Below are 14,417 nucleotides of genomic sequence, written 5' to 3'. Positions count from 1 at the left end.
ATGAAGGCAGCAGTTCAAGAATTAGTGGCTACTTTCTGAGCACAGGAAGTGACCTCAGCTATTGGCTTAAAGGCATTTGTAGAATTTGTCACAGAAACCATGTGTAATGGTTTGAGGGGGAAAGTAAAATAAATTTTGATGATAACACTGTGTTTCTGATTACAGGCACCAGTATTTGATATCTCTATGGTTTGTACTCCCAATAAACATATAAGGGATTGTATATACTTTTTCTTTTAAAACTAAGTTCCTGTGCAAATTGAGTTTACTAATAGTAAAAACAGAAGTCAACAAACTTCTTTGCAGAAACGGGAAAGGGACATGCAAAAACAATGTGAACTTTGACTGCACTGAACTTTTGAGTAGACATCAAAGAAATGCAGCACACTAGTAAAAGCAATAGAATAAAAGTCCCTGGTTCAGCTGCAGCAGTGAGATATGGAAGAGGGTTGTAATCCAATAGTTATTGAATATTATAGTTTGATTCCCTAGAAAGAGCTGTTCAAATTCCTGAGAGTTTCAGTCAACTACATACTTCACTGTTGGTATCTTTCTTTCCATAGCTTGACCTGCAACCTCAGGGGAAGGTGCTGATGGCTGTGCAGTATTTTTTGGAAGATGCAGGTAATGCCAACTGTTTATTTTCAGTCAGTTATGTAAAAATAAAACTTTTTTTCACATTCCTTTTGTAGAACACAGGGTGTAGCTCACACACACACACACACAAAATCACCTGGTGTACTGAGTAGAATTTTCTGATTTTATTAATTTGTTTTGTAGGTAGGGTTTTTGTTGTGTGGAGTCCTGGCTGCATTTGTTCATTTCTAAGTGCCTTTGGGCCCTTTATTGCTGTTGCATTTAGCCACTCTGGGGTCTTTAATATGTCTGTCCTCATGTTCTGATGTGATAGAAAAGATATCAGTTCCTTTTTAGGTGCAAAGAAGTTAAATCTCTTATTCTAGCTTATGTGGGAAACTTTTTTTGTAGACTGGGGAGCTGCATCTGAGTTTCCTGGGATTCAGATGTCATAGTCACTAATCACAGAAAAACTGACTGTAGCACTGAGTGAATCGTTAAGTGCTAAAATGCAAATATAGTCAATGTTCTGCCACATCAGTTTAAAAAGTGAACAACCTGTATATGTCAGAAATCTACACATGCTATTTGGAGAAGAAACTAGGAGGTAAGAGAAGACAGTTAATCATGAGGGGGAAGCTTTAAGTACAGTAATAAAAACAAATATTTTGGCAGGGATTTGTGTATCTGTGGAATTCTTTCCTAAAGGAAATGATGTAAACCTCACAACTTGCTTAGCTAGTGGTTAAAACTTTCCCGTACTAGAAGTCACGAAACCATTATTTCTTGGGAATTGAACGCATCTGCCATATTAGCCTATCAGTCTTACATGGTTTAATACTATGTGTTTGTAAATAATAAGGGGAAAGAGTAAGCTGTAAGTTTTAAAGCATTGGTGTGTTGTTGGGTTTTTTTCTCCCAGATATATACAGGGAACATAGTTCTGCTCTCATAGAACAAGTTAATTGTGAAGGTACCATACATTTTTGTACCATATGTGCAATCTGTGTAGCAGTTACTAGAAAAGCTACTAAAGATAGAATGTGATATGCAGTACCTGACATTTCAGAGTTGACATTTTATCTTTGCAATGGCAAAAAAACCAGCCCATACGCTCGTTATTTTGGTCTCCTTTTTGAAAATTTAACTCTCTAAAGCAAAATTTCAAAAAATTGTGTGACTCTGAAGAGCCTGTAAGGAAGAGCATTTTGCTGAAGATCAAAAGCTCTCTGTTTGTGCACCAGTAATATTCTGGTTTGCATTCAAACTCTTGTGAGCCATTATATTGGAAAACCTTTGTCTTGGTCTTTGTCATGGCTTTCCTGTGCAAAGCAGTTTCATGGGGCAGTGGTGTTAGGAGAATCCATCTATTTAATGAGACCTACAGGATCTGTTTGTCCAGGAAACGTAAAAGTTTCTCAACCAAAACTGTACAAAACCAACTTCAGTATTCTCAGTTGCTTATTTGATGAGGCTGAAGCCTATTTCGTCCTTTCCACACAGGCATGAGGAACAGTAGAGAATGCCGTAAGTGAAAATCTTCCATAATTTGCTGTTAGCTGTCAGTTGAAAGATACATACTTTTGTGCTCTAAATACTAAAATAATTGCACTTAGTTATTGATCAAAAAGAATTTAAAAATAGATTCAATGTTCTTGCAATTCTTTTCATTGCCTTTATTAGGGATTGCAGATGGTAGTGGACTAAGCCGAAATACCAAACAGATCATTAGAGTCATGCAATCATACTTTAATTAACAAGTTAAGATTTGCGTGTGAATGCTCTCTTTAGACCTTCTACTTCACAACAACTTCCTATTTACCTTCTGCTTTATAGAAAATTACTCACCGATACCTTTTTGGTAACCAACCACACAGGCAGTGGAAACTCCCTTTCAAGACATTTATACATCTACATTTTGTGAAGGAAAGTCACTCAATCTGGTATTTGCAGCATTCACATCAAACATCAAGGTATTTTAACATACCAATCCTCAAAGTTCTAGACCTCCCTCATGTCACTATCTGTATATTGATAAATAGGCAAACATTGAATGATTTTTGGCTCATCATTGCACTGCTATAAATGTTTTGTCTAGTTAAATTAGTAGTTAGCAGTGTTAGAGCAGAGAAGTTTGTTAGTGCATTACAAGAATATTTGTATTAACTTCCATTCTTCACATTGCTAAAACCCTTAGTTAATAGTTGGAAGCTCAGAGATAGTTCACATTCCTTCCTATGCACACACCATTTTGTTTTCTCTCTGACATGCCTTTCCATATGGAACTGCATGGTAGCTATGTTTCTAAAATACTAAAAAAGGCTTGTTCTGAAACTGGTATTTCAGTTGTTCCCTAGTTTATTCGAAGGTATTGCTACCATTAGTATCTTTGAGTTAGAGGTGCTACCTTTTGTTTGAAAATCTCCAAGCACTTTGCAAAAGTGATAATTCTTCCTTTGGCTTGTTTTGCAAACTAAAGCTGTTCTTTTTCAACCCTCCCTTCTAAGTAGCAAGCATTCTGCCACCTAAGAGAAAACTGCTTGTCTCTGTTTTGATGGTAGGCAGCAGTCAGTATTAAGAAGTAAGTGTATTACTGCTCCGTTATCAGACTTATTATTAGAGAAGAATTTTCATGGAATAAACTGGTATTAAAATTTGCTCCATGGTAGGCTACACTGAGACATTTCATTTGTATATTATTTTTGCAGATTGGGGCCTGAGCAGTTAATTTAGGGCGATATATGAAAAGTCTTCCTAATTTTAGAGGTTGTTTCTTTCTAGACCCTGTAAAACAGGGCTGACTTAGAGCTGTCAAAGAACTTTTTTGTCTTCTGTCCTGTGATTTGAAAAGAAGCTTGTGCTGGAAATAAAAAGTTTTTCTTCTGACGTATGAAACATGAGAACAGGGTGTTGACCCCCGTTTTCATTTCAGAATATTGTTTTCTTTCTGCCCCTCCTTCTCTCGTTGTAGTATTGAAACTAGGTTATAATTCTGTAAAGCAGCTTTAGTTTTAATAGGTGGGAGTTGCAATACTTTTAATGCTTTGCTTGATCTTTGTTTATTCAAATGTAGTTAATGACCTTATCGAGTAAGAAAACCCAGGATCACAGAGGTGGCTTGCTGTACTGCTGAGTGTCTTGTGTGGTGTTAGCAGCTTTGGAGGCTTTGGAAGTATGTTTGTGTCTTGCTTTTGAATCCTGAATTGCTGTTTTACTGGCTTCAGTCTCCTGGAGAAAGGGTTAGTGAATTCTTTCCTTGAAATGGTATTAGCCATATCAGAAGGTGAGTAATTTGCATGTGACCTTTTGATATCTCAAGTATCTGACTTCTGGGAGAGGAACATGAACCAGTGAGCTGCATGTACTTTGAATATGTTTTTCTCTGTGTGTGTTGAGATGAGTGTTGGAGAAGCATTAGATTTTAGAATTTTTCTGAGGCATCTGTGAAAAATAATAGAGTAGATAACAGACTTGCTGTCACAGTCTGCATATTGTATGGGTCTAAATTAAAGCAAGTTTCTCTATGGATAAGGTGTGTTGGGGAAGGATTGTCACGTTATTAGTAAATAATAATAATGATAAGGGCTGAAAAGCCATAACTGTGCCTTAAAATTGTAAATTGAAAAGTTGGTATGATTTAATAATTTAACTGAGAAAAGACTATTTCTAGAAATTTGGCATATGTGATAGTAACTCAGTGGCACCTAGAATCTGCTTTAATCTGCATCTAGAAGTGTGATTGCATGAATTTAATAAAAATGTTTTCTAGCTTAATTGTCTTTAAGAAAATCAAACATTTGCAGTTGTAATTTCATAAACACAAAGTTGGCAGTGTATTTGGTTGGTAAGTAGCTAATGTGTTGTGTAGAGCAGAGAAAATTTGATATAGTTTATATGTTCACAAGAAATGTGACTTAGCTGCTGTATTTTTAAAGGTTGGGTTTACTGTGCCTTTGTAATTTAAAAAAGAAAAAAGAGAAAACCCATTTTCCAGTTTATTCCCTGTTTTACCACAATGAGTGAGGTATCAGGTATCTCTGCAGAAGTGTTAACCAAAACACTTCCTGAAATTAAAAAAGAAAAAGTACTCTACAGCTGAGCACAGACTGTGTTAGCACAGCAGCTCTGCAGATGGTGTGAGCGCTACAAAGACTGTAAGTAGTGTGGACATGGGATTTTTTCCTTCTGGATTGAAAGGCAGGGCTTTTTAAAACTGGGTTCCATTTTAGCACTTTTCTAAAAGACCACTGACTTCATTAATGCCCATGAAAGACTAGTTCAGTAAAGAGATGCTAAAAGTAGCTGCAGAGCAGTCCACCTCAGTGCTCTGCTAGGTGTCAGTCAAAACAGTAGCAGGTGCTGGCTCAGTGGCCAAGGCAGGACTTCATTCATTTATTTAGAGGAGCCGGCAAGAAGTCCATGTCCTGCGGGTGTCCCAGTCTCTGCACAGAGCAGAGCATAACATACTTGTAGCTTTTCTTCCAGTAGAAATGCATACACTATCACATGTAGTATACATATCTTCATAAAAGTGCTACTAAGAGTTTGTAACACCGGTTTTGACTACTCGTGCTAAAGCTTGTAGTATAACTGCTTCGGGCCAAGATAGGTAATTTGAGATTATGTGCCAGCTTTGAGAGGAAATAGTATTGGCTTCTACAATAGCAAATTATTGGTATTGCTACTTAAATGTCAGCAGTGTAAAATCCACAAGTACTGAGAACGGAGGAGATTTAAAAAAAAAAAAAAGAGAGAGAGAGAAATACATAGCAATATTAAAACTGCCTGTAAATGAAACATTGTGATGATCACAAAACCAAAAACGATTTAACATAGCAAGTTCATGTCACAGAAGTGTAGACTTTTGGGGAACTTGTATTTCTATAAATGGTTTGTTGGGTTTTGGGGGGTTTTTTTGTACAGATGATCTGTAAAGCAGTCCTCTCCCAGACCAGGTTACAGAGCAGTTTTCCTCTGAGACAGTTCATACCAGGAAAGTCTCCTTTGTGAGGACTAAGCTTTACTTTTTAATGATTGCTATGTATGATTAATATTTTTCTTGACCAGAACGCACACTTAACTTTCAAACAAAGCCAAGTGCAAGGCTGTAGAACAGCAGAAGGGGACACTGAACAGAAATGTTAGTGGATTTTGTAATTTATTATGCAGTTTCAGGCAAATCTCAATTTAAGCAGCCAGTTAGCTCAGAAAATGTTTTGCCTGTCCCTGTTTGAAGTCCAGGTTTTCAGTTTCTGACAGTAGCACTGTTACCTTTCCTCTGTTCACAAACAGAACTGTGAAATGAGCAAGTTAAAATGAAAAATGAACTCTGAAGATGGTAAATATTTTTTCTATTCTTTCTTTTAAAAAATCTAGTAGGCTTATTCAGGGGGTAATTTTCTTTTGTCCCTGAACTTTTGAGGTTCAGTTGAGAGAATTTGACATCACCTTGAGGTTTATTACAGTTCAGCAGAGTCCTAGCAATATTGTTTTAGCAAATGTTTTCCAGACTGTGGGTTGCATGCTATGTTAGTGGCTGTAACACCTAGAAATATTCAGAAGGACTGATGCTGCAATTAAATAGTCTATACAATGGTATGTTCACAGCACTTCTGGAGAACTGCACTAGCATGCTTAATGGTTTCTTAATGAATATATGGCATGGAAGAGTTCTGGGTGCTTTTGTCAGATCAGCTGCAAGTTTTGAGAAGGGACCTTGAAATACTTGAACTATGTGCCAGTGATAAATATTAACCACAGTTCTCAATAGAGGAAATAGATTATGTTTAATGGTGTGTGCTGGGTCCAATATGATTAATTTCAGGTCCAGGCTGCAGAGGTCACCTGGATTTTAGTTGCTGATTGAGCTGTTCTCTACGTGACTGTTTATGACCGTGTGCTGGCGCAGGACAAGTATTTAATCTGTGGAAATCCTGGCTTGCTTGGTGGGGGAAGCAAAGGCTTTCCCTTTATGTTTGTCCCCTCCCCCCCATCTCCACCCTGCATCCGTACAGTTGTTGGGAAAGTTACTTCCTTAAAATTGTTGATTCTCTCTGCATCTTTGAAATAAAGCCTTTATTCCCCAGTTGAGTCCATGGTTGGCTGAACTTCTTAACTCTTTTCTGGAGCATTACACATTAAAGGTAATTTACTCATTAAAGATAACTTGTTAAACAAGCCCATAGTAAATTGAAATTAAATACACTATCATTTCAGAGCCATCTCAGCTTCACGTGCACTTGACTTAGAGCTGCTGTCCAAACCTCTCAGTTGCTTCTGAAACATACAAAAATGTTTTCAGCTATACTTTGATATATTGGTTGGTTTTGGCAAAGGTATTTAATAAGGCAGCTGGTTGTAAAGACTGTGTGTTCTCACATGCCGATTTTGAAGTTTTCCTGTGCTCAAGTATTCTTCACTGTTAAAGTATGTTTAAGGAAAGTGGGGGGTTTTATCTTATTTTTTTCTTTCTCTATTTTTTTTCTTTCTTTGTACAAATGAAGTGATTAGTTTAGTAATTACCCTGTCAAAAAATACATGCCAGTCTCATACTTCTATTAAGTTTCATATCGGTGTTTCAGACAGGGAGGAAACACCACGGTTGCCCATATCCTGATCAAGTTTTGTCAGAAACTTTTGCACAGTGTCAGCAATGCTGAATTACTACAATTATTTCAGCATGAGGAGAAGCCATATCCTGTTCACCTGGTGAATCCTGTTAGTTCCTCACTAAACACTTGGTTTGCTTGTGTTACAGGCTTTAGGGAAGCTTTTGTCCCCTAATCTGCTCCATCACAGGTTATCTCCTCAGATACATGCTATAAAGTAACACACCTTTCTCTGCTTTGTTGCTGTTACTGATTAAATCACCCTTATGAAGACATCCTTTTCATGCAGCAAACAATATGAAGTATTACTGACTCTCAACGTTGTTTTCCTTGCACACACATTTCAGTGTGTGGTTTCCCTGAAGCATTTGAGGACCAGTGGGTGAGGTCTGTGTATTTGCCGAGCAAGATTAAACAAAGAGATTGTACTGTTTGCAGACTTCGACAAGCTGAAGTGCAGCAGCTGATGGGAGTTTTTGTTGGGTGAACTCAGTAGCCTGTTTGAACAGCAGAAATGAATCCTGTTCCTGGAGGGGAAGAGGTGACTCGGTGGTGTACATAGTGCATGTTGTGAGCTCTTTTCAGGGGGAGGCAGGATGGGTTTTTCTCTGAACCAGATGGCCAGTTTCTCAGAAAAGTGCATTAATACCTAGTGGCAAAACCCAGGGACCTTTTTTGATCTTTCTTTGCACTAATATGCTTAATCTTTCCTTAATCTCTTAGCTGACGTTGTCATTTCTTTTCTAAGTACATGCTGCTGCAGTCCGGCTGCTGTTGGCTGTGACCGACTGATATATTAGTGTAGGGCACTCAAAATGGTATCAAATGATAGATTGTATTCCAGGTTCAGCAGTCTGTTGGAATAGCAGTGGTGGCAGCCAGCTAATAAAATAACAAAAAACAAGTGCAGCTAGCAACAAGAAAAATGGAGCTCCTGGGTAACTTTGTAGTAAGCTCAGGCATTACAGTTAGTGTGACTTGGCAAAGGAAACAAATCTGTTTCTATCAGTATAAAAAGCAAAGCTCCCACTGGTGCTGATAAAAGGCAGCAATGCAACGGAGCAAATAAAACCTAATTGTATTGACAATGGAAAAATGCTCTTCCAGGTTTTTCCTTACTCCATTGCTGTGGAAACTCCCATCCTGCAAATGGCAATCTCCTGTTACCCTAAACCTTGCAGCACTTTCGACCTGTGAATCATGTCCACATTTCTTCCTGATTGGGACCCACAAGCTGCTGGCCAGAGCTGATGCAGTTAGCAGTTGATCAGCTCCTCATTGCTGATTCAAGACTTTATCTTTTCCTGCTGGATGGGATTGTTCCTCAACAGCTCCTCTCTATTGACAAGAAATGTGTCCTAGGGTTAAATTACCAGTTACCCAATCTCTCTTGATATACCTTCATGGGGTTACCTCTGTTACAAACTCCTATTATTTTCAAAATGTATAAGTAAGACTATATAGTCTGAGTTGTGGCTGAAAGATTGAGACACAAAATACTAATTTTTCTAAGAGAAACTCAGAAGCTTCCTTGGAACTGAGTGGAAATAACTATAACTTGTAATGAAGGACCTATATGAGCCAGTTGGACTCAGAGCCTGAGAATTTTTTTCTTGTTTTTTTTTCTTGGCTAATAGTGTATGTAATTTCTATGTAATGTAGTATTAGATGCTAAAGTATATACTGTAGTATATACTGTTATTGTTATGGTATTTTATAGTACTATATACTCTAACCCCATTGGGGTTAGGAGGGGAGAGGTATGAGACTGAGACATTGACAGATACAGCGTCGACATTATGAGATAGCATAATGGAAATGTCTAATTGAAAATCTCATTTGTCCTCACTGCTTAATGATCCTGGAGGCTGGAAGAAACCTATCTTACAGCAGTATGGTCCCGTCGTGACTCAGGAGTTCCTGCAGCACTTCACCTGCATCTCTTGCTGTAGTCCCGGTTCAGGAGGGCATGCAGAGCAGCAGCATGAAAGGGCTTCTGCTGAAGACAACCCTCCTGCTTCCAATAAAACGTTTATTTCTCTTGCACATAAATCCCATAACATACAGGAGCTTATATTTTTTCAAGAAACAACTGTGGTTTTCATTTCTCTAGCGAGACTGTACTCCATTCCTGCTTCTTCCTCTCGGCTCATTTGCTGAAGGCTTCTTCTGAATGAGCAGGAGAGGGAAGTGCTTGCAAACAAGGACACAGAGACACCTTAGGAAGCCGTGCATGCATGTGTTCCACCCTTGTTGTACTGAAAGTCTGCAGAATGCAGGTGTAAAATAAATAGAAGCACAAGTCTGAAACAGAAAAACAAACAACTTTTTTGGAGAAGCAAATATTAATCTTTGTAATACCTTAAAGTATTAAAAGTGTGTCTTCTTGTCTCCCCCTTAGACTGCAAACTGTCGATGAGGGAAGAGGAGGGTACGGTAACTATGAACAGGAGAGGAGCTATCAAGCAAGCCAAAATCCACTACATCAAAAATCATGAATTTATTGCTACCTTCTTTGGACAACCTACGTTTTGCTCTGTCTGCAAAGACTTTGTATGGTAAGAAGGAAACACTAAGCTTCCCCCACCCCCAAGGGCCAAATAACTGCAAAATTTGCTTCAGGTACATTGAGACAAAACATGACATGTAAATTCATGTGTGCTGGGAAATTGAAATTATATATTTACTAAGAGCATTGTTATACCTAAGAACTATAGTTGTCTCTTTCACATTAAAAAATAGAACTTGAATATTTTTGCCACTGAAATAATTGGCAAAAATTCCGTCAGCATCAAGTGAGATCTGGGCCGTAATCAACAGCAGCTCTTTCACAAGAGAATCAGATGGATGGATCTGAGCAAATAATGCTCAGACTTTAAGATGTGAAGTGGCTGATAGCAGAGTAAAGACCCATAGAGAGCAAGAAGCTGGATCCCCTTCACAGTAAGGCTGTTTTTGTAGTAAGTCAGATCAGGAGGATTTCCCATGTGATTGAAACCTTGCCTTTTCAGTGTTTCCCTCCTGATTTGCTGGTCTATCAAAACACACTACCTTGTCTTCTAAACCTTGCTTTCCTAAGACAGAAGATTCTGAATAGCAGAGTTTAGACCAGTTTATTAATTGGAACAAATATTCCCGTAGGCAAAGGATTGATTGGTTGACATGGTAAAAATAAAAAAAACCCCACCTTTTATTCCAGCAAACGTATATTTTTGGTTTCCTTCTTTATCATTTGTTTTTCAGGGGACTCAACAAGCAGGGATACAAATGTAGGCGTAAGTCACTTTTTACCTTTTTCTTGTACTACTTTCCACATGAATCTGTAGATCTAATAGTTACTGTTGAAAAATCTTCTGTAAATATGCATGGCACAGTGTATCATCACCATAGGTAGTAGTAGATGTTAAACACCAGTTTTGCACAGTAACCTAAGGCCGTCTAATTATGATTCCTACCTGAGTTTTTAGTAGCAAGATTTAGACTTTAGCTATTCTTCTCGTAAGAGTGGAATGCTGTTGAAAAGTTGCACTCATTTATGACAGCAGTTTTTGTGAAACCTTTTCTAAAATGAGTTACAGCTATTGAGGGGTTTTACAGCTGAATTGAAAAGCGCTTTTCACTTACTTAGCACAGATTTCTGTGCATTACTGCAAACAGTAGGGGAGATGTCAAAGGGTAAAACTCCAAAGCATAATATTGTCCATCTGTTATCAAATGCTAGTGGCGTTGCCTAATGGAGGCAAATTTAGTTTAGAAATAGAGTTTATGATAAAAGAAAATGGGGGGGAATCAGCTTAAGAAAGATCATCTTGATAGAAAAGAAAGGTTTGGTGTATATAGTATGAGGGAAAGGAGTGTGGTTTTCACATTATGCTATGAAATGCGAACACTTCATCCCATGTATTTGTTATCTGAGGGAATCTTTTTTTTTCTTGTGCATGTCTTGAAGAATGCAATGCTGCTATTCATAAGAAATGTATTGATAAAATCATTGGGAGGTGTACTGGTACTGCAGCCAACAGCAGGGACACAATGGTAAGAGCTGGAACAATATATTTAGAGTGTAATTATGTAATTAAACACTCCTGAACAAACAAAACCTTGTATTGCAACAGCCAAGTCCATTTGGGAGGTGCTTGGCTGTACAACCCAAGTTACTGTCTTCTCTTGAAGATTGTATATAACGTGTAGTGGATGAAACTTTCAAGCAAGAAAAGTAGTTAAAAGTCCTGCAAAGGGGTGGGTAGTACTTGATGGGCAGATTCTTTCCCTGCTAGATGAGGGATGTTAAGACTGGAGTATTCAAGATAAAATTATTGTAGCTTTGTAATATCCAAGCAGCTTTCTGTAAGAAGCTGGTCCTGTTTTGGGTAGAGTGCCTCACCCCTCTCCCTGTCCTCAGTTTCAAAAGGAACGTTTCAACATTGACATGCCTCATCGCTTCAAAGTTTACAACTACATGAGCCCTACCTTCTGTGACCACTGTGGCAGCCTGCTCTGGGGGCTAGTCAAACAAGGACTTAAATGTGAAGGTACGGAGGTGGAGGGCGGGCAGCTGGGACTTCTCCATGCTTTTCCAGTGTAGTCTCCCCCCTTTTGCCCCCCACTAGATTAGCTATTGCTACACAGGGTGCATTTGTGTATGTCTGTTGTATAGAATGGGATTCATCTCATCTATGCGTGGTTGAAAAAGCTTTTGTACTAGAGAGAGACAAATAGGCACTTGGCTCTAACGGAGTCAGAAAACATGCTGCAGGGCTGTAATCTTAAGTATAATCAAAATTACTACTTTGGGAGTAGCTGAAATTTGGTGAGTCTTGACTCAAGGTAGGGCCTAAAAGTGTATTGAAAGTGTTTACTGTAAATACCATTTTTGTAATTCTCCCACAGAAAGGCAAGATGATCTTTATTGTAAAAGATTTTGAGAATAAAATAATGATGATTGGAGTTTTTTTCCTTTTGAACAATTTTTGTAGCCTTCATTGAGTTAAAGATTAAAACTGCAGTTTTATTAACAATGATAGATCGATGTACAATCTGGTCTTACAACAAAGTTTCTGAACTGCACAGAGGAACAGCCCTTTTTGTTGTAATGTCAGACAGTATTTTCCTGATGCTTGTATAACCATCCTTATATTTCTTTTAGAATGTGGGATGAACGTGCATCATAAATGCCAGAAGAAGGTAGCAAACTTATGTGGAATAAATCAGAAGCTGCTAGCTGAAGCTTTAAATCAAGTTAGCCAGGTATGCTTTATTGCCATTTGTCAAGTAATTAGTTGTTTTCAGAGCATTTGGGGGTTTTTAATTCATCTTTTCTGTATCGCTTTTATGGGGAACTGAGTTTGGAATGGAGGAAATGCAAACAGAATAGACTAACAAAGATGTCAATAACCTAAAGCTGAAATTGGGGGGGGGGGGAAATCCCACCTAACAAAGAATTTTTAAAAAGGTGTGTGGTTTCCTGAAATCCAGCTTTGTTCTTCTATGATCCCAAGGTTATTCTCTCCCTTTCTGTTTAATTGTTTAAACAGTGGTATCATAACGCTGAGGTCAGTTTTTCCATGCTTCAACTTTAGAATTCCACTTGAGTGTTAAAATTAAATAAACAAGGAGAAATATACCAGATATTATCATCAATTTTTATTAATCTGATACATACACACAGAAAACTCCTCTGGAATTAACACTGGCCCCATATTTTACATTGTTCATCTGCTGCAGCATGGCTGTCTCTTGTGGTCAACTTCTGACTTGCAAATAAAGATTCAGACAGAAGCTCTGAAATAAAACAGGAAAATACATCACAAAAGCCAACAGTATTTCCTTTGAGCTGAGTGTTCCTAAGCTTTCACGGGATATTTACTTTGAAAACAGTGAGAGCTGTTGCGCCAGCTCTTTCACAACACAGAAAAGCTTGATCTTTTCATTACTAAAATTTGACCTCAGGGATCTTCTATACATAAAATTTGTTTCCCTGTGCTAAAGACAGATGTCACACATAGATAAGACTTCAGCATGTCCAGTATGACAGCGATTCCCATCTCCTCTTTCAAATGAACATATGTCCAAGGGGACATCTTCCCACAGTATAAATTCTTCCCACTGTGGATTCAAACCACCATACTTCAATAACCTTACAATGAACACCACAACACAGACTGTTCAGGAATTTCAATGACTTATTTTCTTGCAGTGCAGGAAGTAAAGCAATTGGCTGATCTGAAGCTGTAATGTGGCTAAACAGTCTATGAACCAGACTTCTTCAGAAAAGATAGGTACTAGGAGTCAATAATAAAAAAGAAAAGTTTATACTGCCATCATGTTACAGTTAACAGCTACTGTTACAAGTATTTCTGAAGTAATAGCGCAAATATAATTTCAAATGTTCCCCTCCTCAGAAATCTACACGAAGGTCCGATTCTGGATCTGTAGAAAGCGTTGGTATTTATCAAGATTTTGATAAGAAACCTAGAGCTCCAGGAGGAGATACAACAGGTGAGAAAAGCTACAACGTTTTAATTTAGCTATTTACCTACCAAAGTACACAAACTAACAATTTAAGTAGTTATTCATTCTTGCCTTATGGTAGACAATTTTTTTTAATAAGCACTATTAAGAAAACAAACAACGCATATATTTCTTTTTACTCTCTCCTGGCCACAAAAAATGCTCACATAACTTTTGATGAATACCTGTAGTTTTTAGTCCGTGAGCATACCCACCTTTCTGCAAAATGCTTCCTTTACTCACTGCAGCACAGTTACCCATGGTGGAACTGGAGGATGCCTCACTAAACAGATGCATGCGTACAACACGCTTCCCTCTCTCCTGTAACTGAAATGTCATGCATGTTAATTATCTTGATTTGTTCACAAACCACTAAAAACCAATGACAAGTGCTATCTATTTTAGGATATAAGTAGCCAAAATACAACTTGAGATTAAGTGGCTGAAACAGTTTTAGTAGTACCTGGAATCCTATCTCTGCAGGTTCAGAGTAAGGTTTTGGGTGTGGGTTTGTGTTGGGTTTTTTTGTTTTGGTGGTTTTGGTTTTTTTTAGTATTGCTAAAGAGTTCTAGCATTGTATAAGCCTTGTTTTTGTAACTGCTAACCTATGATAATTTATGCAAAAATAAATCCAACACTAGAAGTAATTTTTTACCAAATGGAAATCACCAGGCTCAGTAAGATATAATGGGTGGGTTTGGAGTGGTACAGGATTTTATATAT

The 14,417-nt window shown here is 37.9% G+C and overlaps 1 protein-coding gene across 2 annotated transcripts in view; it reads left to right on the top strand.

Moving 5' to 3' along the window:
• PRKCD (protein kinase C, delta) overlaps positions 1–14,417 on the top strand; it is a 69,883-nt gene that overhangs the window by 45,898 nt on the left and 9,568 nt on the right. For both annotated transcript variants that reach the window (XM_010561589.1, XM_010561588.1), the window contains exons 4-10: positions 564–624; positions 9,586–9,742; positions 10,428–10,459; positions 11,134–11,219; positions 11,587–11,716; positions 12,331–12,431; positions 13,586–13,682. In XM_010561589.1, coding sequence (XP_010559891.1) covers positions 564–624; positions 9,586–9,742; positions 10,428–10,459; positions 11,134–11,219; positions 11,587–11,716; positions 12,331–12,431; positions 13,586–13,682 — 664 coding nt within the window. The remainder of the gene's footprint in view (positions 1–563; positions 625–9,585; positions 9,743–10,427; positions 10,460–11,133; positions 11,220–11,586; positions 11,717–12,330; positions 12,432–13,585; positions 13,683–14,417) is intronic.

Source organism: Haliaeetus leucocephalus, unplaced genomic scaffold, assembly GCF_000737465.1.
Source record: "Haliaeetus leucocephalus isolate CR32 unplaced genomic scaffold, Haliaeetus_leucocephalus-4.0 Scaffold148, whole genome shotgun sequence".
Taxonomy (NCBI): Eukaryota; Metazoa; Chordata; class Aves; order Accipitriformes; family Accipitridae; genus Haliaeetus; species Haliaeetus leucocephalus.
The sequence above is the reverse complement of the archived record's forward strand: the minus strand, read 5'-3'. Positions and strand labels throughout refer to the sequence as shown.